Source organism: Harpia harpyja, chromosome 22 (genome assembly GCF_026419915.1).
Source record: "Harpia harpyja isolate bHarHar1 chromosome 22, bHarHar1 primary haplotype, whole genome shotgun sequence".
NCBI lineage: Eukaryota > Metazoa > Chordata > Aves > Accipitriformes > Accipitridae > Harpia > Harpia harpyja.
This window is the reverse complement of record NC_068961.1, coordinates 11985602-12012814: the sequence shown is the minus strand read 5'-3', so window position 1 is coordinate 12012814 and position 27213 is coordinate 11985602. Positions and strand designations below refer to the sequence as shown.

General features: G+C 40.2%; 1 protein-coding gene across 3 annotated transcripts in view; it reads right to left on the bottom strand.

Annotated features, from left to right (window-relative positions):
* Positions 1–27213, bottom strand: part of ATP10A (ATPase phospholipid transporting 10A (putative)) — a 118304-nt gene that overhangs the window by 42644 nt on the left and 48447 nt on the right. For all 3 annotated transcript variants that reach the window (XM_052773980.1, XM_052773981.1, XM_052773979.1), the window contains exons 3-6: positions 9667–9752; positions 3844–3950; positions 3607–3738; positions 984–1117 (exon numbers count right to left, since the gene is read on the bottom strand). In XM_052773980.1, the coding sequence (XP_052629940.1) occupies positions 984–1117; positions 3607–3738; positions 3844–3950; positions 9667–9752 (459 nt within the window). The remainder of the gene's footprint in view (positions 1–983; positions 1118–3606; positions 3739–3843; positions 3951–9666; positions 9753–27213) is intronic.

Sequence of the window (27213 nt, the reverse complement as noted above, 5' to 3'; positions counted from 1 at the left end):
TCTTCAGGATTGTCAAAACTCCGTGAAATACCTAATTTGTACCTGAGTTTTTCTCTGCAGATGTTTTTCAGGACAGAAATTCCTGACTGAATACATTATTTAGCTTGCTGAATTAGATATGAGGGATAAATTATAGCATGTATATAAGTGGCAAATGTGGTTATTTAAACAAAAGCTACAGTTAAAGTTTAGTGTTTAAAGAATTCTGTGGTGAATTTTTTTAACCAATATCATAACCCAATACCTCAGAGTAAAAAGTAATTTAGCATCCTTTTTCATTCCTTTTTTTAAAGGAGTTGCTGCCTCCATGTCCCACTGGGCACACTTCCACATGTCCCAGTGACATGAGTCTCTGTTACTTCTCTTAACTTACTGCCACCTTTGCTATTCAATACATTTCTCTTCAGGACCAAAAAACCTTTAACAGAGTTTGTTATCTAGCTGAGATATGGAGTTGTTAAGAGCAGTATCTTTGGAAAGTGGTTAAAAGAGTATACAACTTATGTTCATACCAGGACACTGTACCCAAAGTGGCACCCACAGTCTTTGAGGTGTTGTTCCACAGTGGGTGGATATGAAGCATAAAGCTTGTTTTCTCCCAGCATCCTATCTCTTCCTACTTGTTTAAAATGAAATAAAATACCTGAGTCTTTTGGGGAAGGTTCTCAGACGATTATCTTCTCCAATGCCAAGGGAGCTCTGACAGCTTACTCTATGCATCAGTTTGTTTATTTTTTCAGAGAAGTTATCATCTTTTTACCACTGGATAGACCACTTCGTTTATTTAATTTAGCTTTCTGGTTATATATTATCACAGTCCCTATAGTTAAAATTTAATTTTAAAGAGACTAAATTTACTCCTTTTTAGTGCTTGTTTAGCTGCTTACATGCCTTAGTGGTAGAAGGGGTACTACACATACTGCGCATTTATAGCTTTATTACAGCAAACTATGAACAGGTGACACCATGTACAACTTGATTACCTGGAAAACTATGATCACTGTCAGAAATAAATATACTGAAGCTAAAACAGGAGATAAGTATTTGCCATCAGGACCTGGAACATCAAAGATTGGTTTCTTCTTCTCAGCATATTGCCATACCCATAGGCCATGACCTGCAGAAGAGTTGAAAGAGAGAAAAATGCAAATTAAGTCCAAGGAAAAATGCTTATGGTATGAATTTGTTCTTAGATTTGAGTTAGCTGGGAAAGTGGTAATTGTTTTCAACTATTCTGCATGACTTTTGAAAAAGGCCCTAAACCCACGTTTTCTTCTGCCTTCGGATTTGGGGTTTGAGAAAGGGGTTTGTCTGGCCTCAAGGACAGCATGCAAGTGTCATTTTGCATAACTGTCTCCAAATAAAGTGAGCTGGCTAGTCTAAATTAGTAGTTTAGGCTCTTTCTGTAATCAGCAGAGAAAACCAGACTTCTTCAGAAAGTCATTCATTTCAATAATATTTGATGTGTTAAAATGAAAGAACTCCATTGACTGCACTGGGTATATCACTAGCCAGCTATTACTAAACTAAACTAGTTTCAGCTAGATAAAGTCAGAAGAGACTTTAATCTTACTGTGTGAATCTTCACCACCATGCCTACAGAACTAATGAAATAATAGTATCAGCAGAGTCAACAGCATGGAAGCTGAGGAACTAAGAACAGAAGAAATTCTAAGCCTTGCTCAGAATGTTTTTTTTCATTGATTGTGCTGATAACTAAATAAAGATAAAGTTGTTTATTATTATTATTATTATTATTATTATTATTATTATTATTATTATTATTTTGGGAAAATGACATTCTTGTTAAAGAGATGGAAAGTTGCCTTTTTAAGTACAGTGCTAGGATTTGCAGTCCTAAAAGTCCTAAAATGGTATGCCTGATGTTTTTAAGGTTAAAAACAAGGAAGAATTCCCCCATGATAAGAAGCATTCAAACTATCTTCACTATATGTCAGAAATCAGAAAAAAAGGACAAAGGTCTACTTTAAAAGTAATCTCTCATAAGCCACATCTAACAAAGTCCTTTACATCTTGATACATAAACTCAGGCTTGAACTCTTGGAAAATAAAAACAACACTTAAATCAAGTGAGAAAATTATTTTGTCCCTATACTACCAATATGAGCATATCACCATACTGATGTCTTTATTGATGTCTCTATTTTTATTCTTGAGAGCAAAAATTGGAAGCCCTACACTGAGAATGACCTACATCAAGACTTGTTCTGTAAATATCCTGACTCAGATTTTCAAAAGAATTAGTTAAGTGTCATACTTCCACTTTCGCGACAGAAGGTACCAAAATTGCCTGACTCTCACAGAACACAGCTTTGCACGTCTTGAAGCACCAGGCCCCTCTGCTTTCCAAGGGCTCAAGCAAATTTCTTTCCAGCTCTTTTTGGTTGTTACCACCTCCAGCAGTTTGCTCTGTCCCTCTGCTGGTGGTTTCTAGCCTTGTAGCAGAAGTGACAGAAGGGAAGGCGCATGTGTCACCTACTGTGTGCCACCTCCTCCTGTTTACATTCATGCATCTCAGGAGTTTCAGCTGAACTGAAGGCACTGCAGTGCACACCCCGCTGCCGCTGCTCTAGGGGCAACACCTCAGATGCAGTGGCAGAGGGGACAGCTGCAGGCAGTGACTCCTTGCAATTAAGCCTTCCATGGCACTTCAGCCCTGAGGACTGGGGTCCCCAACACTGAGACACTATAAAAGAGTGTCATGAACTCAGTGGAAACAAGTATGCTGGCTGATTCACAGCTGGAAATACTCATCTTTAAGCAGCATTTAACAATACCTGGAAAAAGGCACACAGAGACTTATTAAAATGGCATAAGATTGTTATTAAACTACACCATGGTTGTTAGGAAACATTCTGGTGTGTATGCCGTATGACTCACACACAAACATTACAGAACACACAAACATTAAGGATATGGAATTCATATGCCATATATAAAGAATCATTTTGGCTGCCAAACATAAAACTCAATTCTTTCTCACAAATGAACAGAAAAAAAGCCTGAAGAGTATTAACCTGAACCTCAGCATTTCCTTAAACACTCCATGAAGTCTAGAGAATCTTCTGCTTGGATTTATGCAGATTTAGACTTTCATTTATTTCTTCTATGTCAAAGCTGCAGCCTTAGGGACAGTGCATCAATGTTGTGCACTGTGCCCTTGATTCAATAATTAGTACTGGGGAATAGCACTGTGCTAATTATGTTTTTTCCCTCCACATAAATTATTTTGTTGACTGATTAATGGCATGTTACACTCCACCACCTGTAATTTTGAGGGGACTACATATAAAGTGGCTTCTTTTGGACTTGACATTTTTGGATGCTATCAAGGGTAATAGATTCTAAGCCTTCAGATCCCTGGTACTAATAGCATATATTTGATTGATACTAAGAAGCTGTTTAGATGACCTTATGTATCAAGACATCTTGATTTCAAAGAAGAAAACACAACAAAAACTAAACAGTATGGAGGCAGCTTTATGGATTTCATCTTTTGGCAGGCACATATGTTTTTGATAAAGCTAAGTGCATGAATCCCAAGACAGTCTGATACTTAAGTTTCTACTTTGAAAGAGCACTTACCGATGGCAGAAAACAGGCACATGATTAGAAGTATGAGGACACACCAAAGGACATCGGCATTCATCTGCCTTTCAAGCTTACTGCGTTTGTAACGGGGTCCATTATTATTTAACAAAGCTTTGGTCTCATGCCCTGCAGAAGCAATTACATCAAATGATGTCGTATGGATTTTTGTTATTATTTTAAGGAAACCTGAAAAAGGCAGTATGCCTTGTCAGACAGAAAACCAGCTTTTACCTGCATAGATTACTATTCCTGCAACCTCTTCTGTATTTCTAATGGTACATCCACGTAACAAAAGATTTTCTTTGAACAGTCCATCCTTTTTTCCACTTTTATGTACACTGCAGAAAATTTAAAAACAGAACAAAGCATGGCATGACAAAACATTAAGCTTGTTAAATCATAGTACTCTGTAACATAACAAGCCCAGGAAACATCTTCAAAGTTTAAGAAGTTTTGTCAACCTGATAGTGAAATAGTTCCCTAGATCTTCCTCCTGGGAAGGTTCTCTGCCAGACTTTGAAAACTGAGAACACCTACCCAAGAATCCCAGACATGCAGCAGCTCAACTGGAGCAGTACCAGTTGCTGTTGGATATACAAATGTACTGGACAAATGCTCACTAGAGATATGCAGGCCAGATCTACAGCATGTGTGTAGCCTATCTAATGCTTTGAAATGCATTGGACTTTCTGCGCACATGCAAATTGACTGTGCAGTCACAGTTAACCCAGTCCACCTAAGAGCAGCTGTGTAGTGCATATGATCAACCCACTATTCACATGTTCTTATCAAATAAATCCTAGAAAGAAATACAGTGAAATTGGGAAAGGACTGTGTTTCAGAAGCAGTGATACTAAGGAAGATGTGCCAGGGATATTATGCACCAGTTCAGTGAAAAAGAAAGGAAAAAATACCATGTGTTCATCAGTGAGAACAAGAGAAATTCCTTTCAGAAGTGTCTCACTGACTCTCTAAGAAAGACAAAATGGTCTGTGCCCTGATGATTCTTGCTGAGTAGCACCAAAGCACATGAGAACAACGGAACAAAGTAAATTTCCACTATGAGCTATTGTCTGCTGTGTATGGACTGACTCAAATTTCAGCTGACAGAGAAATACAGAAAACAGCCTTATGAGAATTAGCAGTCATCAGGGAAATGCTAAACAATAATAACAACAATTTAAAAACAACATTAGAATGTTTTATTAGGCAAAAAAGACAAACCAAATAATAATTTCAAACCTTTTCTACATAAATAAAATTTAATTTAACCAGCTGTAGTATCCCAATGCCTCAGAGAATATTAAAGCAAAGTCTGAAATGTTTAAATGCTCTGCCTTCACTTTCAGAGCATCAAAACTATCGCACTTCCAAAGTCTAAAAAACGGACTGCAATAAGAAACTGGTAAAAGCTGGGAGTTCAAGAGAAATCCTGGAAAAGCACATGCACTATACTAAAACTAACATTGTGCTGTTGCAACATCAAATTTTATGGCTACCTGGATTTGAGCATTTAAAATCCTGTGTCCCCTGAAATCTGCAAACTGGCTTAAAATTGTGCCTTTTATAAAGGTGGAGTTGTTCTTCTTTGCTTCCTATTTTCTAAGCCTTCACACCTGGATTATATCGTCATGCTTTTCTGATTGTTAGAATCTTTTCTTTTTCTAAATGAGGACCAAAATTCTAACTTTAGCACATGCTTCTAGGATCTCAGGCCTGAAGAACTAGATCAAATATCCTGAGATCTGCAAGAAGAAAAGGTTCACATTGGTGAATCCTTTGTACTCTTCCCCAGTCTAGTAGGACTACTCGCAGATTATGCTGTTATGCTGGTTACGCTATGTAGCCTCTAATCAATGCTCTTAGTTAAGAGTAGAATACGACTTCTTACTATCTTAGCTTATACAACTGCTCCAAAGCAACGGTGCAACATCAGAAGTTAACCTGTAGGTTCCAAGACCCCAATCTACTGCCCTCACCCACAGGCTAGAGCCTTCTCACCACAACTCATCCTTACATGCATTTGGTACCGCTTTTTACTTTTCCATATCTAAATGAAGTCAATCAACTCACCTGCTGCTCACCAGACCTTTAGAAAACATGGATGAAATCAAAATCTGGGAGAAAGAAGCTGGCAGGGGCTGGAGGAAACTCACTGTTTCCTTCATGTCTGCACTCACTCCCAGTGACTCACTAACAGAACATACATGTAAGGCAATTGGGCACTGATGATAAAAGGGAGAAAAAATTAGAGACATAAAGGTCTGGATTAAAAAATAATGAAAACTAGAGTTAAATAAAACTGCTCACTCTGATGAAAAACCTGCCAAGGCTATAACTTTATGTCCAGGTGGAGAGATGGCTTAGATCCCATTTCTAGCCCTGCAGAGTTATAAACCCTAAGCTTCTTACAGAGGCTGAACAGTCTGTTTTTCCCCTTTCTGGATTCAGGCCAGTATAACTTTGGAGGCAAAGAAGGAAACTTTTCTCTGTCAGTATTTAAAACAGTGGCTGGCTGAAGCCACTCAGACGCCTGGAACGCGAAGGCTAGCCCACGAGGAAACGCACTGGCAAGTGCAGGTGCAATGTTCTTTTTCTCTGCAATTTCTCACACGGATGACACCGCAAATATGCACTATCTAAACATCTAAAACATACATGCGCCACGAATTAGGAGAAATGGGCAGACCAGATGCAGTTAGCTACTACTTCGCTACAGCACTCTAAAAGTGTTTGTGTAGAAATAAGCCTCCTGGTTCAATACAGCAAAGCAAAAATAAGTCCAATGGTAGCTCACTTCAGCCTTTTATTATATTTTTCCTTGTTACGTGTTTGCCAGCATTAAACAACAATGTGACATATCAAAACTGTATTCAAAAGAGTATTTTCTTTCACTGTCTGGTTTCTCAAGTGTCTTACAAAGCAAATTATAGAGCTAGCACTACTTTCCAAGGCTTGACACTCCCAAAGAAAATATTCAACAATCTTAAACATAGTCTCAGTGCACACCATCAGTCAGAATCTTCCTGACTCTCAATTCTGATGCAACTTAGTCAGGTTGTTGGTTTTTTTTTCCTCCAGGATAAGTGGTGTCACTATAGCACATTAAAGAGACATCACTGTTTAGATTTTAAAATTTGTTTTCTTAAAAAAATTGTAACATGATTTTATATTTATTTGGTTTTGTTATCTTATGAAGAGCTTTGGAATAGAAATACAGTCATGCATTCATATTATTATTACTATAATTCCTTGCTGTACTTATTTTGGTATGATCAGATAAAGCTTTCTATTCTTGTCCAATAGTAAAATTTTTATTTTTAGAGAAAAGCTGAAAAGCCAGAATGCCAAATACTACTACTCCTTTTCCCTTGCCCACACACACACAAAAAAACTAGAAACAAGATTTTAAAGCCAATTTTTTTTATTTTTGGAACCTAGCATGGGATTTTTGAATGTTTGCCATGCATACTGTACATAATCTGCCTAGACCCATACAGGCAGGGGGCATGTTAGGTTTTATTCTATTCTTTTTACACAGAAGACTTCTTACAGGGGAAATAAAAATGAGGAAATATGCTTGGGATATCTGAGGATACAGAAACTGCAAAACAGTATTAAAGCAAGCACCTGAGTAGAACCAGTAGTCTGCCTGTCTGCCTGCACATCCAGAGGGTGTTCAATGCAGACTGTGCCAAAGTAACGGAAGAAGTCGTATGTAGTAATGTGTACACTACACTTTTGCAGATATAGAAACATAGAATCATAGGGCCAGGCCCCTCGATGCATTTTGCAATATTTTTGTGGTTTTTTTTATCATGTCTCCTTTTACTCTGACCTGCCTGTGCTACATTGGTTACCTGTAGTGATCACATTTCAGAATAACTGTGGGGAACGGAAGTTTTACATGTTTACAACACACACACACACACACACAAATATTTCTATTACCCGAAAGATTTGTCAGCCCAGACATTAGAACCAAAAGAGCTCTTCATATTTCAAACAGAGAAAAATAGTCCTAATCAAAACCGGAAACCTACCAAGTGGTCAAAACTTCAAGTACACTTTGACAGTAATGTCTCAGCACAACTTTTACATATGGATCTCTTGAAAGGCTGTTATTTCATACCATCCCCATTTAAATATCTCAGTAACATTTCTTTTCAGTTGAGCTACTATCAGCTGGGAGCGACCTGAACCTTTCTTTCAAGCAGTGACTACTGGTAAGATTCTGAACAAGAGTCAAGATTTGAGTTTGACATGGCAATGACATGTTTCAATTCAGATGTGCTAATTACTATTCATCTTGCTAATGTATGATTTGAAATAGACCCATGATTCCATGATACTAATGAAGGAAATCTAAAAAGAGGGGAGAAAAAGCCTTCTCCCGTGATAAATTAGGAGACTGAGAATTTATTTGTTGAGGGGTTGGTTCCTGCTCTTTACTTCAAACACCCCGTGGTCCTTTAGTTGTAAACCTCTTGCAGCATAGCTGATGAGACCTGGAAATCACCTGATGCTTTCTGCCAGATTCAAAACTGATGTCTTGGCTTTTTGCTGTGTCAAAATATATTCACATCGTTTGTGAAACACTGAAGAATAAAGAAGATTAAATAGAATCAATATTGAACAACAGTCTTCCAAAAAGTACTACCATGTTTTCTGCTACATAATCCGAATGGTTCTGTAACTTACAAGCTACAGGTATTTTCCACATGGAGTATGTCAGTAAATATATAACGGAAGACAAATTTATGCATATCTTCTACAGTATTCAACCTCTGCTCAATATTTTGGGGACTAAGTTTCACACACATGAAGTGTGCTAGAAAAGCTGCCAAGCCTTGCATTTCCATATCGGGAAATGTCATTTCTGCAGTAGAGCAGGCTCTCTATTAATGTAGACAGTCACACGCCCTCTTGCAGTAATGTCTAATACTAAACTTTTATCTTTAAATGAACTGTAGGGCTTTGTGCTGCTAAATAAAGGAACACATTTTCCCACACTACAACCTGATGTAGTTTCAAAAAAACTGTCCTAATTTACACCAGTTGACAGTACATCCTACACAATCTGTGACATCTGAGAGTAGTAAGTGAGGTGGTAAATAGCATCACTATAAAAAACTCCCCAAGCTCCAGTAATTTACCTTGTGCCATTTACGCAATTCAATACTGCTTATCACTCCTAATTACTGTGGGTGATAAATCATTGTATTCTAAACAGAATTAGTGTCTGTTTAAACTCTCTTCATTAAAATTTAGACAAAAATCAAATAACCTGGGGTCTCACTCTGCATGTGGTTACAGACTGTAGAAAAATAAGTCGTGCAAGAGTGCATCTCCTAAGTCACCACTATCGGCACGACTACACACCACGGTCCTGGCTATGTTAGAAGCAAAGTGCTTTGCACATACTAAAACATTTGCTTCTGAGCAGGACTGATTGGCCAGAGATGAGCACCCTGTTAATGCAGTTCTGTTTGTTTAGAATTAAGTCAAAAGGCCATAGGTGATTCTGCATGGTAATAATGTACAAGCACACCCATCGTGTGAGCCAGTTGTTTTATTTTGTCTGAATGAGAGGAAAGGAATACTGTCATAGCTGTAGAAATATCAGTTTTGCCTTCTGATTTTCCTCAATGACACTTACATTAAAAGAAACATCAAACAGACCCATCTTCATAAAAGCAGTGTACAACAGATTGTGTTTGTTCGTTGGCTCTCTTGGACCCGTCTTCTATTTCCTGCCATTTCTAGATGGGCTTTTTTGATCCATGGAGGGAAGGAAAGGGAGAACAGTGTCTGTAACTGCACTGCTTCATGCATTCATTTCTGGAGTGTAAGCTGATCAAAGCTAACAACTAAATCCATCCTAAGGAATGGAAACGTGAGGCTCCCACCTCACCCTGAAGTGAGGATCCTCTAAAAGAGCCTTAAATATGCAGCTGCAACTTACAGAACACAGCCCAAAACAAACCAGCATTTAATTTATTCTGTGTTAGAGAAAAGGAGTGTATACTGAAGGATATTATATGAAATACTCACATGTAACCTTGAAACCTACTTAAGTCATTGTTTGGCTTCTCACATTCAATGACACTGGTGAACTTCAAGGGGTCAAATTCTGAGTCCTGGAATAATAAAAGTGTTAATTACTTAGGGCAAAGACTTGAAAATTATAGCCAAAAATCACTTTCTTTTCTAGCTTTCAGAATGTATTAAAGTCCATTTTTTTTCAAAGGCAATAAAATGAATGACACTGACCACTGGCACTGAAAATCAAAGGGACCTGGGCCCCAAAATTCCTTAGATACCTTCCAAAATCTCCCTTACAAGGATGACTTTTCTGTTCTGCAAGTGGATGAATGTGAGTTTCTAAAAGCATTAGATGAAAGATGCCAAGCTGAGAAGTCAAATGAATTTGGTCTGGAGTGGAAAAATTAAATTTAGCTGGGAAGGCTCAAAATATTCAATAGTATCACTATACTTCATGTTCAGTGAAGCTACTGAAATTCTAGGACAACATAAGTCAATATACTGCCAGTTATGAAAAAGCTAATATGAGCTTTTGAAATATGAGCAAGCCTTAATTGCTTTATGCCAACACAGATAAATTAATCTACTGCAGTAAATTACACACATATAGCAGAATAACTTTTTCCTAATTAACACTTAAAAACCTTCTTGGTTCTCTAGCTCATTAGTGTGAATCTGGTATTTTTGCTGACTATGTATGTTTGCCTGTGGTTAGCACCTTGTTGTGTCTGAGGAAAAACATCCTATCACAGCATAATTACTTGATTTTGTTAAATAAAAATCAAGGTTCTCCCTCCTTTGTCAGACCAAACAAACTGTGCACTGAAATCAGAGATACCCAGTCCTGGTGCTGCTAAGAAGGCTATTTGTCTCCATCAATGAGGACTACCTTTAGAAAACTGCTTTGCGCACCATTTGAATGAAAGAACCAATTGTGAATTATCATATTATTAAGTTTCAGCACTGCAAATGTTATGTTTTATAATGGTTTTGCTGAGCAGCTGTAGACCCCAACCACTACTTTTTAGAACACACTATGGGAATAGCCAACCGAGAATCAGTAACCAAAGGACAGACACAATCCTATTGCCAGCTTCTCTGAAACACACAGGTGTGTCTGGTTTTTTTATACTGACTCTACTCAGAAGAGGTGAAAGAAACTAGATTTTAAATAAGAGATAAAAGAAACTAGAGGGTATGTCAGCATCACCATCAACGCCCTCCTTCATTTTTCTGCCAGTTACACCTGGAAGAAAGACAGACTTACAGTATATAGGAGACAATTCAAACCACCCACGCCTGACACTTTTGGGAACCTTTCCTGTATTTTTGAGAAACAAGAGATGATAAAGAGAACTGCAAGGATAGGCTGTCACTTAGAGACAGCTACAGCCCACTGGAGGAAAAAAAATCAGTTTTATATGCAGAATTCAGCTTGTAAACAAGGGGGGAGAAAAAGGACTACAGCAAAGGACAGCTCCGAGCAAAGACGACGATTGCTATGCTGAGAATCAGACTCCCTAAATTAGGTCAAATTTGGCAGTCAGGTACCTGAGCCTCAGCAAGAAACCCAGATGATCTTCTCAGCACCAAATACTGTTGGTATTTAAGCTCATTAGATATTTCTCCTGGTTAGCCTTAAACTTCTCTAGGTGACTGAAGTTTGATGCTGGGAATGCTTGGAAGTACTTAGTTCTTCAGAAGCACCTAAGACATCATTAGGCTGTAGAATGGGGCAGATATGGTAAAGCCACACCATCACCCCCTTTGACCCTCGTTCCTCAGCTGCTCACTTCAGACAGGCACAGACACCAGCAGTCACAAGGAAGGAATCACTGGCTAGAACAGACATCACGAAGCTTTCTGGCCTTGGCATCTGAAATCTGTTACTACGGCTCCTAAACTATACACACTCTGCCTGTGTCCTTGCCTGCAGCAGTCAAAGCTTCACGTTACAGAGACACTACACTAGTAGCCAGTGCTGCCTGGCAGCTGGCTTTACTTAAGCTTGTTGGAGAAGGTGAAGTTCTCCCAAGTCATGCCAAAACTTGTTGTGCTGGGAAACCTTGTGCTGTCTACGGAACACCTGCTCTGCTGCCCCAGAACATGATCATTTCCTTCCTTGCCCTGGTATGTTCCTTGGCAAAAAAAAAAAAAAGTACAGGGAAAATAATCTGTAAACATTGTTCAAGGTGTTTCGATAATATACTGTCTGTCTGCCTAAGGATTGTGCTAAAGAAGAGTCACCACTGTAGCTTAAATTGCATTTGTAAATTGGAGGGAAAAGACTGGAAAGGGAAACATTACTTGCCTTTTTCTTATAACATACTATATATAATACAGTTAATTTAGCACAAAGTTTCATTCAGTGGTCTTAAAAAAAGAAAAGAAAGAAATCTTAACATCTTTGATGAATGCCCCTGAGGGAACCCTAGAGACACCTAATAATAAAACCCATTGTAATCAAATGCAGGTTTTCTATGGCTGCTGAACTCAGCAGAGAGAGCACGGTTTCAGTGCTGTACAGACACATTAACTTTGAGAGCAATTCGCAGTTTGCAGACTGAATCCCCTTTCTGCTAAGAAAGCCTGCCAGCAAAGCCAGCGACTTTACAATTAAGAAAAAATCTACTTAAAATCTAGAGCTAAAGTCTTCACAAAAAAGAAAGATCTTGTCAAATAAGAGAGGACTAAACCTACCCAACCTCCCCATCACCACCATGCAACATAGTCTTTCTCCCTCTTTTGTTTTTTGGATTCTTTTCATTTATGACTCAGTTTTGGAACTAAAAGTCCCTTATTGTTGAAGCTAACCATCTGTGTATTTGTGTTCTGTTACAATTAACTTGAAATATGTGATTACGGTCTTTAACCAGATAATATCTGGGAGGAGAGAAAATCCAATTAGAATAGTAGTTTACGTAAGGAAATGAAGCTCCTGAATTCTGATTTGTGGCAAAAGCTCTTTGGTTTATTAATAAATCAAATAACTCCATCTCTTTCCTGTAAAATGGAAGAGTAGATATACACTGTATATTACAGCTGATGACACTGTTTTGATGTGAAAATGCCTTTTGGTAAATGAATGAACAAATACGTTAAACACTGCCTGCGTGTAACTGCTTTCAGTGGTTATAAAGAAGCACAAAGTTAGCATAAGATTTCACAATGATCAAAGTTTTGTTCCTTTTTATGCTGATACCTACACTTCCGCAGCAAATGAAACATAAACTGTGATGATGGTCTCATGTAACATGTTTGGCTGCAGCTAAATAGATGTTCAAGCCCAAAGTGTTGCTTTTACAGTGCATAAATCATTATTTGTGCTGTTTTCTGGGTAAAAGTCCATGACAAAATTAAATTCTCCACCACTACCTTTAATTTTTCTCTTACAGTGAATTTCTGCATCACTGTTAAGACACAGAAAACAAGATCAAAATATAGTCAAAAATAGCACTTACCCAGACCTTTGTGCAGCAGTTATCTGATGTGCCTGTGTCTTTTCAGTGTCTTATTTTCCCCTTACAGAACTGCTGGGCATTAAAGCTGTCCCAGCCTCAAGAGGGATTAAAAGCTCCATGCCTAGACAGACTGCAATCTCTGTTAGGCTTTCCAGTGCCTAATTTCCCTGAAAACTTGACTTATTTGGTGCTCTCATGGTCTCCCAGTGCACATCAACAAGGCCAGGTCACTCACAAAAAGCAGCTGGAGGCATTTTTTTTTATTTTCTGAAGTTATGTGTCATATTTATTACAAGGTACCTCTGCATGTGTCCCAAACTTGTGCCTTGTGCACCACTAACTTTAACAAATAACCTTCTGGTTGATACAAACCTGGGAGAGATTCACTGATTGCAAATAAGTTCCCCAGAGCATTTCACAAAACTCTTGGATGGCAAAGGCCAGGACTAAATTCTGTTCCTGTCAGTCAAATATTTCTCTTAAACAACCTGTTCTCCTTTTGCTACAGTGTACATTTACCTGCAAAATACCTTGCTTATGCTTAAGGCAGATGTCTTGCTACGACCTAGTGCCTAATTTGGAGCACAGACTGGCCATTGTAAGAGACGTTACAGAAAAACTGTGCTTGAAAGGATACTTGAAGGTCACTTGGAGAAACAAGAAATCTAAAGAAGGGCCAGAAATGATTTTACTAGTTTCAGTGAGTGCTGACTTTGAAAAAAGTCAACATGAGCACCGCATATGTCAAAGTCTAAGCAAAGTCAAGCACATTCAATTATTTTAACAGATAAAAAGAAACAGCAACCATAACTCAAAAGTTTTTACTCTTGCATTAACACTCTAAGGCTGCACACAATCATATTACCACTTGTGCTTTTCTCCCTTCAGGCCAATCAATCTTGAATTCTCTTTGAAACAGTGAAAGAGCAACAATATGAGATATGGATGATATTTAGCAGTCAAGAAATGCAGATTTGCTTCCATGAGGCTGAAAACAGGACTGAATCCTTGTTTCCCTTTGTCTTGGGCAAATGGGACTAGTGTAAACCCCCCTGCCCATGCTATTCACACTATCTTAGCACTTGCAGGCTCTAAAAGATTAGGACTTTCATTCTTTTCCTAATGTTAGGTCTTGCCCCTGCTTTTTTGACACAGTAAGCATGGATATAAGCATCATCCATACGGGCGCCAATTTGGTTCTCTGCTGGTCTTTCAGATGGATGCCGTTCTTCCTGTTGGGTTTGAATTTCACATCGCCATCATGGTATCACAGCAATGCCGCTCTGCAACAGGGCTCCCAAGTTGTACTGTCTGCACACTGGCAATAGGATGCAAGTTACTTCAGAGAGTAAAACCACAAAATTTATCTCGTTGCCTTTGCTCTGGAGAATGTAGGGAATGGTTGGATGGTTGGTAAACACTGCCTGAAAAACTGAATGACCACAGACCTGCACACAGGGGATGAGAAGGTAAAACTGGTGGCATGCCTTATTCAGTGCTGCCTGGCCTATCAAGACACCAGGAACCTGTTGCTGTGACCACCATGGCACAACACAGTTCTTTTTCAGTGGGTAAGTCATAACAAGGTCTTAAAAGATGTGAAACCTCTGTTTCAGTCATTTCTTCCCATATGGTTTGAGAGTTTCAGAAATACAGAAATAAAGAAATACATCACTTTGTCAACCATGAATGCATAGAAACATTCAGGTATATCCCCACATCGGGGTTGCTCACACCCTGCATTCAGAAGCCTTCAGTGACTAAATGTTATCCACTTTACTCTAGTGGTAAGAATTCTTTCTTACCAATATTAGAAACAGGTCTTGAAGGTTTCTGCATGTATGAAATGATACACAAGAAACATGGGAGGAGTGAAGACTACTTCTTGCGTCACTCTTCTGCCATATCATGTCATAACAAAATGAAAAAAAGAAAAAAAAACAAGAGAAAAAAAAGAAGGGATTTAATTCAATCATAAGAAACCGACTTTCCTCAAATACCTGACTTCACATTTTCATTTTGCCAGAATAGCCTTAGTTCACTGCCTTCCTCTGAAAAAACTGCTGACTTTTTAGGAACTCATAGGTATTTCTGAAAGCTTGAAACTTATCAAATGACACACAGTGATACTTATATTAGGTATTTTAGGTACTCGGCGATTCCACAGAATGTATTTCATTTCTTCAGGAGTCTTCTTGCTAGGAAAATGTTTAACATCCTATCCATAAATCCTACTTCTTCCAATTTCTTAAAACTTAAGGAAATTCATTCTTACTCTAAATGCAGCAATGGGAAGGCTTATTTTCCTCATGTAAGCAGACTTAGTCAGATTGCAAAAACCTGCTAAATATTGATTCCTTCAAAGCTGAATTTCAAATTAAAGTTAAATTGCAGATGTAAAGGGTTTTGTGATTAGGCTTTAACAATGCTCTACCTATTAAACCTGATGAAGAGTTTCATTTAAAACAATAACTTAGGTCTGCAGTAATTGGGCTGTGCTTCTGGGGGAAGCACAAATGTACACAAGAGAAGAAAGTATAATGGAAAGGTGTTTTCTTTAAAATTTTCCTCAAAATAAGCCACTGTCCCTTATCTCTCAGGAGACGATTGATGTATCACCATCTGAAAAACTTATATCCTAAAAAGGCAAAGTGTTGAGGGGAAAAAAATGTTACAATGCTTCTACAGAGTTGGAAACCAACAGGTAGAGGGATGAAGGAACTATAGAGATCTGTCAAAAAAAGAAGACTGAATTTAGCTCTCTCCAACATGACTTTGGAGCTTCAGCTGTAAGATCATTCTGAATCTCTGCAGTGAAATGCCAACCTTTTTGACTCTGCTGGCAACCTCACAAAACTGCCCTAGCTCAGGAAGCAAAGCATGCTGCTCTGCCAGATGAGTTAGTCTGACAATTACAGTGTTCAAACAACATATTCCCCTTCATTAAACGCGTGTCGTATGGGTGATATAATGGCCTGCTAGTGATATTAATAATGCATAGTTATTAACATGTTTTCATTTATTCATCTGCCCTACTTTACTGCTGCAGAAACCTGAGTTTCATGTTCAGTCCTTCCTTCCAATAGGACAGCATAAGTATCCCAGGCTGCCCTTAGGTGACAGTGACAGTTACCCGCTTATCGCATTGTGTTTACTGGCTATGCTGGGGATTTTATCCAGACTTCTCCCTGACGTACAATTGCTGGATGAAGGCTCTGGGATTTGTTTCGGCATGTATGTCTGGAGGAAACAAAAAGGGAGAACTGGAGTCATGGGGACAAGTCAGAGGAAATATTTAATAGACAAAACCCTGCCTCAGCCAGAAAAATAGCTTTCCAGTTTAAAAGCTTTTAAGTGCAATAAGAACGCATCCTCCTAATGCATCGGTCCATCCTATTATTGCTTTATATAGCAGTACCCTGCATTTACCATAGAAAATGAAACTGACCTTTTATCAATGCGCAACTGGAATTGCATATCGATTTTATGTATCCAAAGCATGCAGACTGTTTGTATATGAAAAGAGTGAAATGTTTTAATGTCTCAACTGCATTAGTCTCTCTGGCAGAATTTATCTGTGCTACTAATTCACAAGTAAAGGAAGAAACAGTTTGATCTATGCTATTTAGGAACTAAACAGATCCAGCCGTACATCAGAGTTTAATAGCTTTGTTTTCCACACTGACAACTACTACTATAATTGGATTTTTTTCAGTACTGTTTGTTTAAATGGAACAGAGATGTTCTATATTCAGAAACACTGGAACAGCTGAACAAGCCAAATACATGTTAGGGGGCTGATCTTCCTCTGGCTGACCTAAGTAAAAGTTTTCGCCTTTGTAGAAAATAATATGAGGGAACAGCGCAATATCCAGCCTGCAGGAAAAGAAATGTGTTGCTTGCAACGCCTAGGAAGACCTCACTAATTCTATGACAGCCAGCTGAAGAAACCGCTGTTAGTCAATCATGGGACAAAAATACAAAAAAAAAAAATGTTAGCAACGCTGAAAATACGCATATGCAAGTTCTAATGTCCCTTGGGATGATGGCCATCCTTAGCAAAGCACTGAAAATTACAGTGGTGTGAATGAATTCGTTCGTGAACTATAGTAGCGCTAGAGAGTGGTAAGGGAACAGAGTATGTCAAGGCTGAAATATGGACGCAGACCCGGACAATTAAAAAAGTGGTATCTGCCTGTTCCAAAAGTCAGCCACTGAAATAAATGAATGAGTTCATATTCTGAAAGAACCAACCTCAGCATTGGCTCAGTGCTTTAACTAAACCACAAACCAAGCCTCTCAAGGCCTCACAAAACTCTGCATACAACCCGCACTGCTCCTCCAGAGGCTTTTCGCTTCATGCGCACAGACACGCGGCAAGATGTAACCCTCCCCACTCTCCAGTGCTTTCCCCTTTCTGGAAAGATTTCTAGCAGTCTTTCTGCTGCTTTTTGTAACTGCTGGAAGAAAACTTCACTTGATTAGTGGCAGTAGCATTGCACAGTCATTTTAATTTGGTAGCACAACAGCTCAGGTCAGCTTCCGAATATACCTTGGCCTACTGCTCTAGTCCGGGCTGCTGGCCAGTCTGACTTCTTGTGGGATGAAGTTCTGCCAGAAGAAATGGGAATGGGAAGACCTAAGACCCTTCAACCAGAAAAGGGAAACGCCAAGCACCTCTCTTACACCATCCCACAAACACAAACCAGAACATCAGAGTCCTGACAGGAGAGAGAGTGGCTGGTAATGAAGGGTTTTCCTTATGAATGGTAAAACCTAACAGTAGCAGCTGTAGTCTCGGGACGCAGTAAAACACAGCAAAGCTTGATGAGCCCACCTCAATGTAAAGATGGGGAATCTGGATAAAAGCAGCTTTACCTTGCAAGGCATTACATTACATTTAAGAAACATTTCTAGGATGTTAGGGAAACTTGTAACATACAGCAACCACCCAAGGAACTGAGAGACTCCAGCCACTGCCAGCTGCAGGAGAGCACAGAGGGAGAGCAGCAGTCCTAACGAAAAGGCACCTTTTATTCCAAATACTATTGGGCAGCATTCATATCAGCACGATCACAGGTTTGTCAGCCTTTCCACGTGCATCTCCAGCGTGAGAAGGCTATATAACCAAGTAAAAACTCCCCGAGCTGGACACTCGCACACCGTCTTCACTTGGAATTGTATCTTGAATCAACATTCACCATCACGTGCCTGCCCTACTAAGGCTTCTAAGGCAAATGCGGCATTTGTCTGCACCTTCTCCGCTTAAGCCCAGCTGTTTCTGTACTTCCCTCATAGCTTTGTGGAGAGGCCGGAGGGGCAGCTGTGAAGGTTAACAGTCAGTCTGAGGTCAGCAGGGCTGTGGCTGGCGTGCACGGTGCATGGGGGAAGTTGCGATGGCTGCAGAACACTTTGGCTAAGAGCTTCGCTCTCAGGTCTGTTGATTCTCATCTACTACCTATTTTACTGAACAAGTTCCTTTTCAATCAGCAGGCTAAAGACTCCGGTGGCAAAGTGAAAAACATCTTTTCAAAAACTCAAGGAATTCAAGGGTGATTTTGTTCAGACACCAGATGATTGCATAGATCTTATGAAAAGAAATTCATGAGGGCCTTGCCACTTCCAAAACTGCACAGCAGAGCTGGGAAATGGGCTGAGGGGGACGAACACGCATCGTTGAGGTAGGGATTGAAGTTTGCTTCCCTGTTCCGTGCTCTAGCCAGCCTCATGTTTCAGGCACGCACAATGGTTACAAAGTTCCTGCATAGTGTTGTCTTCAGTAATCTGTATGCTTTGTTCAGTTAAGTGTAGAATTAAAACATACATGAATATGACCTGTTGAATCAGGACACAGAACAGCAGAGTCTACTACTCTTGTGCAGGCTTCCCTCACCAGCTTTATCGTCCTCTTGGGCAGATGTCATCTACTTGGGATTTCTGCAAGGCCTTTGATACATTCCTCCACAACATTCTTGCCACTAAATCAGGGAGATATGGGTTTGGTGGATGGACTGTTAGATGGATAAGGAATTGGCTGGATGGCCATGTCCAAAGAGTTACAGTCAATGGTTCGATGTCCAAGTGGAAAACAGTAATGAGTGGTGTCCCTCAAGGGTCTGTACTGGGACCAGTACTATTCATGAGTGATGTAGACAGTGGGATTGAGTGCACCCTCAGCAGGTTTGCAGATGACACCAAACTGAGTGGTGCAGTTGATACACTTGAGGGAAGGGATGCCATGCAGGGGGACCCTGAGACAGTCTTAAAGAATGGACCTATGTGAACTTCATGAAGTTCAACAAGCCCAAGTGCAAGCTCCTGTACTTGGGTCGGGGCAATCCCCAGTATCAATACAGACTGGGGGATGAATGGATTGAGAGCAGCCCCGTGGAGTAGGACTTGGGGATACTGGTGGATGAAAAATTGGATACGCGCCCGCAATGTGCGCTTGCAGCCCAGACAGCCAACCGTATCCTGGGCTGTATCAAAAGAACCATGGCCAGTAGATCGAGGGAGGTGATTCTACCCCTCTACTCTGCTCTTGTGAGATCCCACCTGGAGTACTGCATCCAGCCCTGGGGTCCCTGGTATAAGAAAGATATGGACTTGGTTAGAATGGGTCCAGAGGAGGGTCATGAAAATGATCCGAGGGCTGGAACACCTCTCCTGTGAAGAAAGGTTGAGAGAGTTGGGGTTCAGCCTGGAGAAGAGAAGGCTCCGGGAAGACCTTCTAGCAGCCTTCCAGTACCTAAAGGGGGCCTACAGGAAACCTGGAGAGGGACTTTTTACCAAAGCCTGCACTGACAGGACAAGGGGCAATAGTCTTAAACTGAAAGAGAGTAGATTTAGATTGGATATAAGGACTAATTTTTTACTATGAGGGTGGTAAGACACTTGAACAGGTTGCCCAGAAAAGTTGTCGATGCCCCATCACTGAAGTGTTCAAAGTCAGGTTGGATGGGGCTTTCAACACCCTGATCTAATGAAAGGTGTCCCTGCCTATGGCGGGGGTGTTGGATTAGATGGTCTTTAAAGGTTCCCTTCCATTCTATTCTATGATTATATGATTCTTATGCAAATATTCATTATTATAAGCATTCAATAAATAAGAGATGTGGAAGTGCAACCAATGAGAACAAACGTCAGCAATAAGACCAACAGGGAGAACATCATTCAATAAAATAGTTTGTGTAATTTTTCTTCCATGTCATTATCAGTTATCTACTTTAATCAAAGACAGCTGAAACAGCTTCTGGTGGAGCACCAGGAGATACTCCATTGCTTTTTGTTTCTTAATAGCTGACATGACCCACCTCCATGTACTTAATAGCAGCACAAAGTCATTTTTATCCCCTCCTGTCACACTGCAGCAGCCTGTAAGTCAGATCCCTGTGATCTCAGCCATGCAGGCCACATTGCTATACAGGTATATGAGAATACTTAGCCATCTGGGGCATGGTTTTGAATCTGGTATTTAATCAAGTCAGGCCAAAAATGTAATGAGCAAACAAGCTTGGAAAAGTTAAGTAGAGGCTGGTAAATGCTTATGACAAATTATATGTGCTTTCTAACCATGCTGTGTGTTAAACTTCAAATTCTCTTTCTCTTAGAAGCCAAAAGGCTAAGTGTTTCCTGCTTTGATGTAAACCAGCCCATTTGTCATTAAGAAAGCTGAATTAGTGTATTAATTAGCACTGTTGTCTATAAATCTCCATGGACTACTGATGTTTTTAATTCAAAACCAAATGGAAGTATAAGGGCTATAGCTCTGTGTGGATAACAGTATCTTCTCCAGACACGTACCTACAGGACAATCATAGCTTTCTCTCTCACAAGCCCATACACATATGTAAAGTGTCTGACCATCACAGAGTCATAGCAGAACTTGAAAGTATGAACCTGAGTATAACAAATGAATGGAAATTTTCATGAGTTCATTGAAATAACAGTTTTGAGACATACGGCCAGCCACTTCCCATGTAAGTAACATTTTAATGCAAATTTCTACTGGCTTCCATGGCCTTCCTTATCAGTACTAAAATGTGTAAAAGACTTGGAGGGGGGCAGGTGGAGAAAAGAGAAGTGGGATGAGGGTTCACATCCTGGATGCTGAGATAAATACAGGAGTTCCTCATTCTGATGCTCTGCGTTTTCTGGCAGAAAAGCAGACCTCTTCTCTACCTCAGTGCTTCCAAAGGAAAGTGAGACCATACCATCATAGCTGGGGTTACACGTGGCTTAATACTGTGAACCCTCCCACTCTGGAAAAGAAGGCTCTTCCATCCTTTCCTAACCACTGATACTGCCAACTGGGGTTATGGTATCAGAGACAAATGTAGCGTGACGTGTTTCCAGCTCAGAAATCCTGGCCCTGAAATCAGGAGTTCTCAGCATTATATTACAAAATCTCATTTCTGAGAACAGATATTCCAAATATTTCCTGTTCCCAGCTGACAGGCCAATGTATGGCTAAGGAATAAACAGTTCCAGAAATAAACTTTTGTTCAGTAAAACTGAATTAGGCTAGGAGATCAGAAAAGTCATGACAAAAAAAAGAAAAAAAAATTAATTGGAAAATCCCTTCTTAACTTGCTTTAAATGTAAATGTTTACTTCTCTGTAACAGGAAAGCAGTATAGCATTTTTTTTTCTCTACAGACCTGAAATGCTCTCTTGTTTTCTAATGCTTTTTCAGAGAAAACAGCACAATGGAAAGATGCTGGACTATTGATACAGAGAATGAAATGTCCTGCCTGTCTAAAGGTCAGACACAGCACAAGCACTGGCATAATGCATTTCCTTACATGGATTTACCACTGTTCCACCGGTGCTGGAAGGATTACCCCAGGGATGGGACGTCCTTCACAGCCAAGACATTCAAACGTAGATTCATCAATTTAGCCCCTTTAACCTATATTTAAACACAAAACCAAACAGCCAAAGCCAATGGCAAAAGTCAAGTACTCAGCACTCTTCAGAACTGGACCCCTTCTCTGCCCCTTCCCACCTCCCCGCCCCCACGCTTAGATTAAGATAACCAAAATTTTCTCTTACAGTTATTCAAATTCTTTGTCCCTCTAATGAAGCTCTCTCGACAGTCAAACTTGCGGCCTGGACACCTGCACAATGGAAACTAGAAAGAGATTATAGCCTTGCTTAAAGCTGACCAAGGAGGAAGTGAACCCTCATTCTTGAGTTTTTTATTTCCCCATATCTCCCAGTGTGAGACTGCTGACTAAATGCCACGGTAAAATGATAGAGTGAAAAATTGTTTTCAGCCTTTCTTTAGGACTTCTAGCTCGCATAAGAGTTTGCCACAGCACTGACTTGGGTCCTGCTCTGCACCAGGCTGTTCTGCATGCAGCTTCTGTATGTTTGTTTCTCTGTTAGAGAGATGGTAGTTGCTTCCTCTTTAAATAGACATGTCCACGGTTTCTACACAAGTCATCTCTGAACGTGGTACTATCCAAAAAAAGATACAACAATATAGGTGTAGAGCTTTTCGTAATGATTCAACGCTCATCAGAGAAATCTACTGAATGTTCAAGGCATGACCTCAGACAAAGGTTTTCACAGGGTGTGACAAGCTTGCATTTTGCACTGACAAACACAAGCCTTCTTACAAGACTTGTTTCCCTAAAATCTTCAGTTAAACTCTAAAACTAAAAAAATAGTTTTTAATTTAATATTCTGGCAGTGCATAGGGAAAAGCATTGTTTTCTTTTGCTTGTTTGATTGTTTTTTTTAACTCTCTTTTCTCTCAGGGAAATCTAATTTTGGCAACATGTGTGGGATGGAGCACTAATCTGCTGTTTTAACATGTGCATATCTGGAATTTTCGAGCCACTATTCCTAGCCTTGTGAACCTTCTCAAAATACTGCAGAAAAGAAAGGCACAAGGGATAACCCCAAAAGATGCTAGAGAGACATTCACTGTTCTTGTGGCCTGATTCTACTCTGTTAAAGTACAGTCTAAACAACACTAAATATGCTGACTAGTTCACATCTACTTGATTATAATAGTGCAGTATTCCCACTAATTTCAGGGTGTGATAGCCTGAGAGTATTAGTGGGACAAGGAGCAACAGGGAGAGTATAGCTATGCCCATTTATGTGTTGCTTTAGAAGACTCCATCGGAGTCTTTGAGATGAGAAGCTCCTATCAGCGGATGAGTTGAAAACTAGTCCGCCTGGGAGTTGTGGTGGTTTAACTTCAGCTCTTCTCTCAAACTGGGCTAGTTTAACCAATGCAGATGGCTGCACAAGAAATCTTAGCTCAGTTTAGGCTGAACCAAAATTTAAAAATTGCTTTCTTTTTTTTTTTTTTTTAATTTTTTGAGGGAGAAAATGTGAATGCAAAAGGAACACCTACATTAAGATACCATGGCTGCTCTTTGAGTTGTTTTCATGTAGTTAGCATGAGATGCCCTTCCCAAAGTACCTCATACATAGAGCAGCCTGCAGCCACCAACAGTCAGGCTTACAGTGCAGCCCTTCCAGAAAGCTGTCTTGTCTTCTCTTCTGGTTCAGTTTCTGCCTAGGACTCACAGGGCAAGAAAGAGATGGTATAAACGGCTTAATGCTTGGAACAGGAAGCTGTGGGACTGTTCCTCTAAGTCCAGCTGTACCCAGTATGCTTCCAGCACTGTGCAAGAACAGGTAGGGCTGGAATGCAAGCTGGATCTGTCAATTCAGCCCAGGTTCCAGGCTGGGACAGATGAGCAAATGTGCCTGCAGTAAGCAAAGGCTCTGAGTTTATACATATTCCAGAAGGGTTCACATACTGACTTGTGAGGAAATCAGACTAATGAGTTATTTTGATGCTAGTCTCCATTCAGATGAACCCTCCCAAACAGGCAGACACCAAATTCAGACGTGCTTTTTAGACAAAGTAAATAAGGAGCCACAAAGTCACTTGCAAGACTTACCTAAACCTGTTTAATCATGCTAGTACAAGCTTGTTTTGAACAAAGGTCTACTCTTAGGAGAAAATGAGAGGTGAAAAAAAATCTATCCCCTACGCCCACCAGCTCTCAGAGGGATACACGCACCTTCTCACTGGGGATGGCAGCTGCTAGATTTAGCTTAGCTTTCAGCTGAACTGAAACTTTCCACATAAACATCCAGGACATGGCCAGTGGTTAATAAACCATAAGCTGCTCCAGAATCCACAGAGAGTCTTTGTGGATTTTGTTAAAAGGCATACTGAGTAAAAACAGTGGAGTATTTTGTTTGTTTCATACTACAAGGCAGCAAGAAAATGTAAATGTTTTTCATGAGTCTAGATTCATACTATCAAAATATCCTAAATCAAGTTTATGAAAACTGAAAGGGAGTTTTGAGCTTTCGCAGCCCAAGTTGTATCTGCTTATCCGCTCTCTGAAGAGCGGCTGACACTGAAAACATTCCATAAGCAACTGCAGAGGGTGTGGTGGCACAGCAGCCTGCAGAGTAGCACAGAAAACACATTGATTCCTCCTGCCTACTGTGTCTCCTATTAGATCCAGCACACCAGAAATGGCTGCTGTGACTCGGCAGCAGCGAGGGTGGGTTACAAATTAGAAGGAAACTGGTGGAATACCAAGAAACACTTGTTTTTTCCAAGTGATGCTTACTGGTCACTGCTAACACCGTTAGATCACTCACAGAGGGATTTAGCACAGTGCTTTCTCCCAGCTGCGTTTGCCAGCATCTCACGCTGCACACATGGATCTGATCCATGTTTCAGTGTGAAGACAGTCCACTATCCTTTTGACTTTAAAGACGGAGCATGCAGAAGTACACTTCTGACTATTTTAAACATTTCTAGCACATCCTGTTGCTGTAGTAGATGGATAACAAGACCACAGTATTTAAAGTCTCAGAGGAAAAAATGTCAAGGCCTTTGAAAAATCTCCTGTTTCCTTTTTTTCTTTTTTAACCTACTCACCGAGTGATTTCTTTTTTTCTTGACTGACTGTTGTGAGCGTACAACAACAAGGTATACATTAAAACTAGTATGTTCAGACATACAAGCCACAGAGGAATATATCTGTGACTTCTCCCAGCTTGTCTAAGGATAGGTTGTAGAATCGTGTACAGAAAGCACAGGTTTGTGTCAGATAGATCACATTCGTTAACAAACACACAAAGCCAAGAAGCGGTATGTTCCCAGTCTACTATAAATTGCTCAGACAAATGAAAGCACCACTAAAATAAGCAATATTTCTGGTCACTTGCACTATAAAGGAACACAGTTTCTTGGAATTCACAAGCAGAGAGGTCCAATCCAAGCCCACAAATGCTGATCTTGGATCTTCTGAGCATATGTTTAGAGTATAATAATGCCTGCAAAGCACTGGAGACAACGATACAGAACTGCTTCTATAATTGCTCATTGCTGCTTCAAGAGTCGGGCTAAAAAGAGATCAGAATGGTACTTTTCTGAATAAAGATTTGGAAGAAGGAAACTATAAGACCTTTTACTCTCTGAGACTATGGACCTTATATGCTGTTAATGCTGAAGAGAGACACAGAAAGATCGTTCAGAGCATGCTGGCAGAATGGCTGCCCTTCCAGAGGACTGGTCTATCCAATGTAACAGTGCTGGGCTTGCTGGCCTCTGGAGAGGATTTGGAGAGAGTGCTGTGGTTGCAAGAGGACTGCCTAGCACACACCCCACTTCAGTGACTCCAAATTGGCAACCAGGCTCTCTGTGGCAAGCAGCTCAGCGCAGACCTGTGGGACTGTAAATTGCATGGGTGGGCACAGGGCAGGGACAGAATAAGGAAAGCATAAAAGTGGCTTAAAACAACTGTTCTTAGCCCCACCCCCGCTCCTTTCCCATGCCCAGCAGAGTGATGGGTATAGAAATAGCTATCCTTCATTGATCTGCTTCACAGGCATGTGCTCAGAAGTTATCAGTTCATGTAAGAAACACAGAAATGCCAAGCTTTGCAACACAGCTTCTTTTAAATGTTTGAGATACTGCTACAGAGACATTATTCAAAGACAGCTATGGGCAGCTGATATTTTAAGAAGAAGATTCCAAAAAATCTGTGTTTCTTGTCCTGTGATAAGCCACATGACCAGGCATGTCATTCTGTAAGGGGAGTGGGGGAAGAGTTTAAGCAGTGTGGGAAAGAGAGGGTCAGGACTACATAATCTGTTTGTTTGTTTTCCTGCTTGAACAACAGGGCTGCAGAATGACACAGGACCAAACAGCTATAAACATAACTGAGAGTTGTTCTACTGAGTACAATGGTAATATAAAAATGTAAAAGCATTCTTGTCCAATGCATACACAGGTTGGGATGCAGGTCCTATAAGAGATTTGGGAATGAACTTCTCTGAGGTTTGGTAACAGGATGGTCAGCATTTGGTGCAAGAAGAATTGGGTCTTCCAAAGTATTTTATGAGATCTAACAATAAGCTCTCTCCAGTTGTGGAAACCTAAGACATACCCAGATAAGAACTGAACTTCAGTCCAAAAAACGGGCATCACCTTGCTATTCCATGCTACTTGGCTGTGGGCCTGCTATTCATTCGACATTTCCCAAGCAGCTCTCTCTATCCCACTGCTGAATGTCTCTCAGCAGGGCAACACCTTCAAGAACCAGTAAGAGTCTATCCCTACTAGTCTGGGGTGAGGAAGCTAATGCTGCTGCATGAATTAACAGCAGGCTCAGACAAGTTTTTGCCAGGACTTTAATGAGGATGGCAAGTATTCTGCGGGATAACTTACGGGATGCTGTTACAGAGAGGCTCTGTGATGCTGCAGCTGCTGAGGACTTGGTACTTGCAGGTGTGCACTTTGCCTACAACTTAGTTGACACAGGAACCTGGGCTTGGATATTTCCTGCTTTCTCAGCTATTTTAAGAGAGGGGAGGTAGTCACATGTGGTTCCCTTACAAGCTCTCTTTCAATACTTGACTTCTTGGGGCCCAGTCCTGTTTTCATTGGAATGAATGAGCTTTCTGTCACTGACCCCAGTTTAACCCCTGACAATTTATTATGGACCTCACTGCTATTGTAGCTAGGCATCTTGTGATCTAAAATTTATTTTTAAAAATTATTTATCCACATATTTTGGAGCAAACTTCTGAGATAGAAAAGT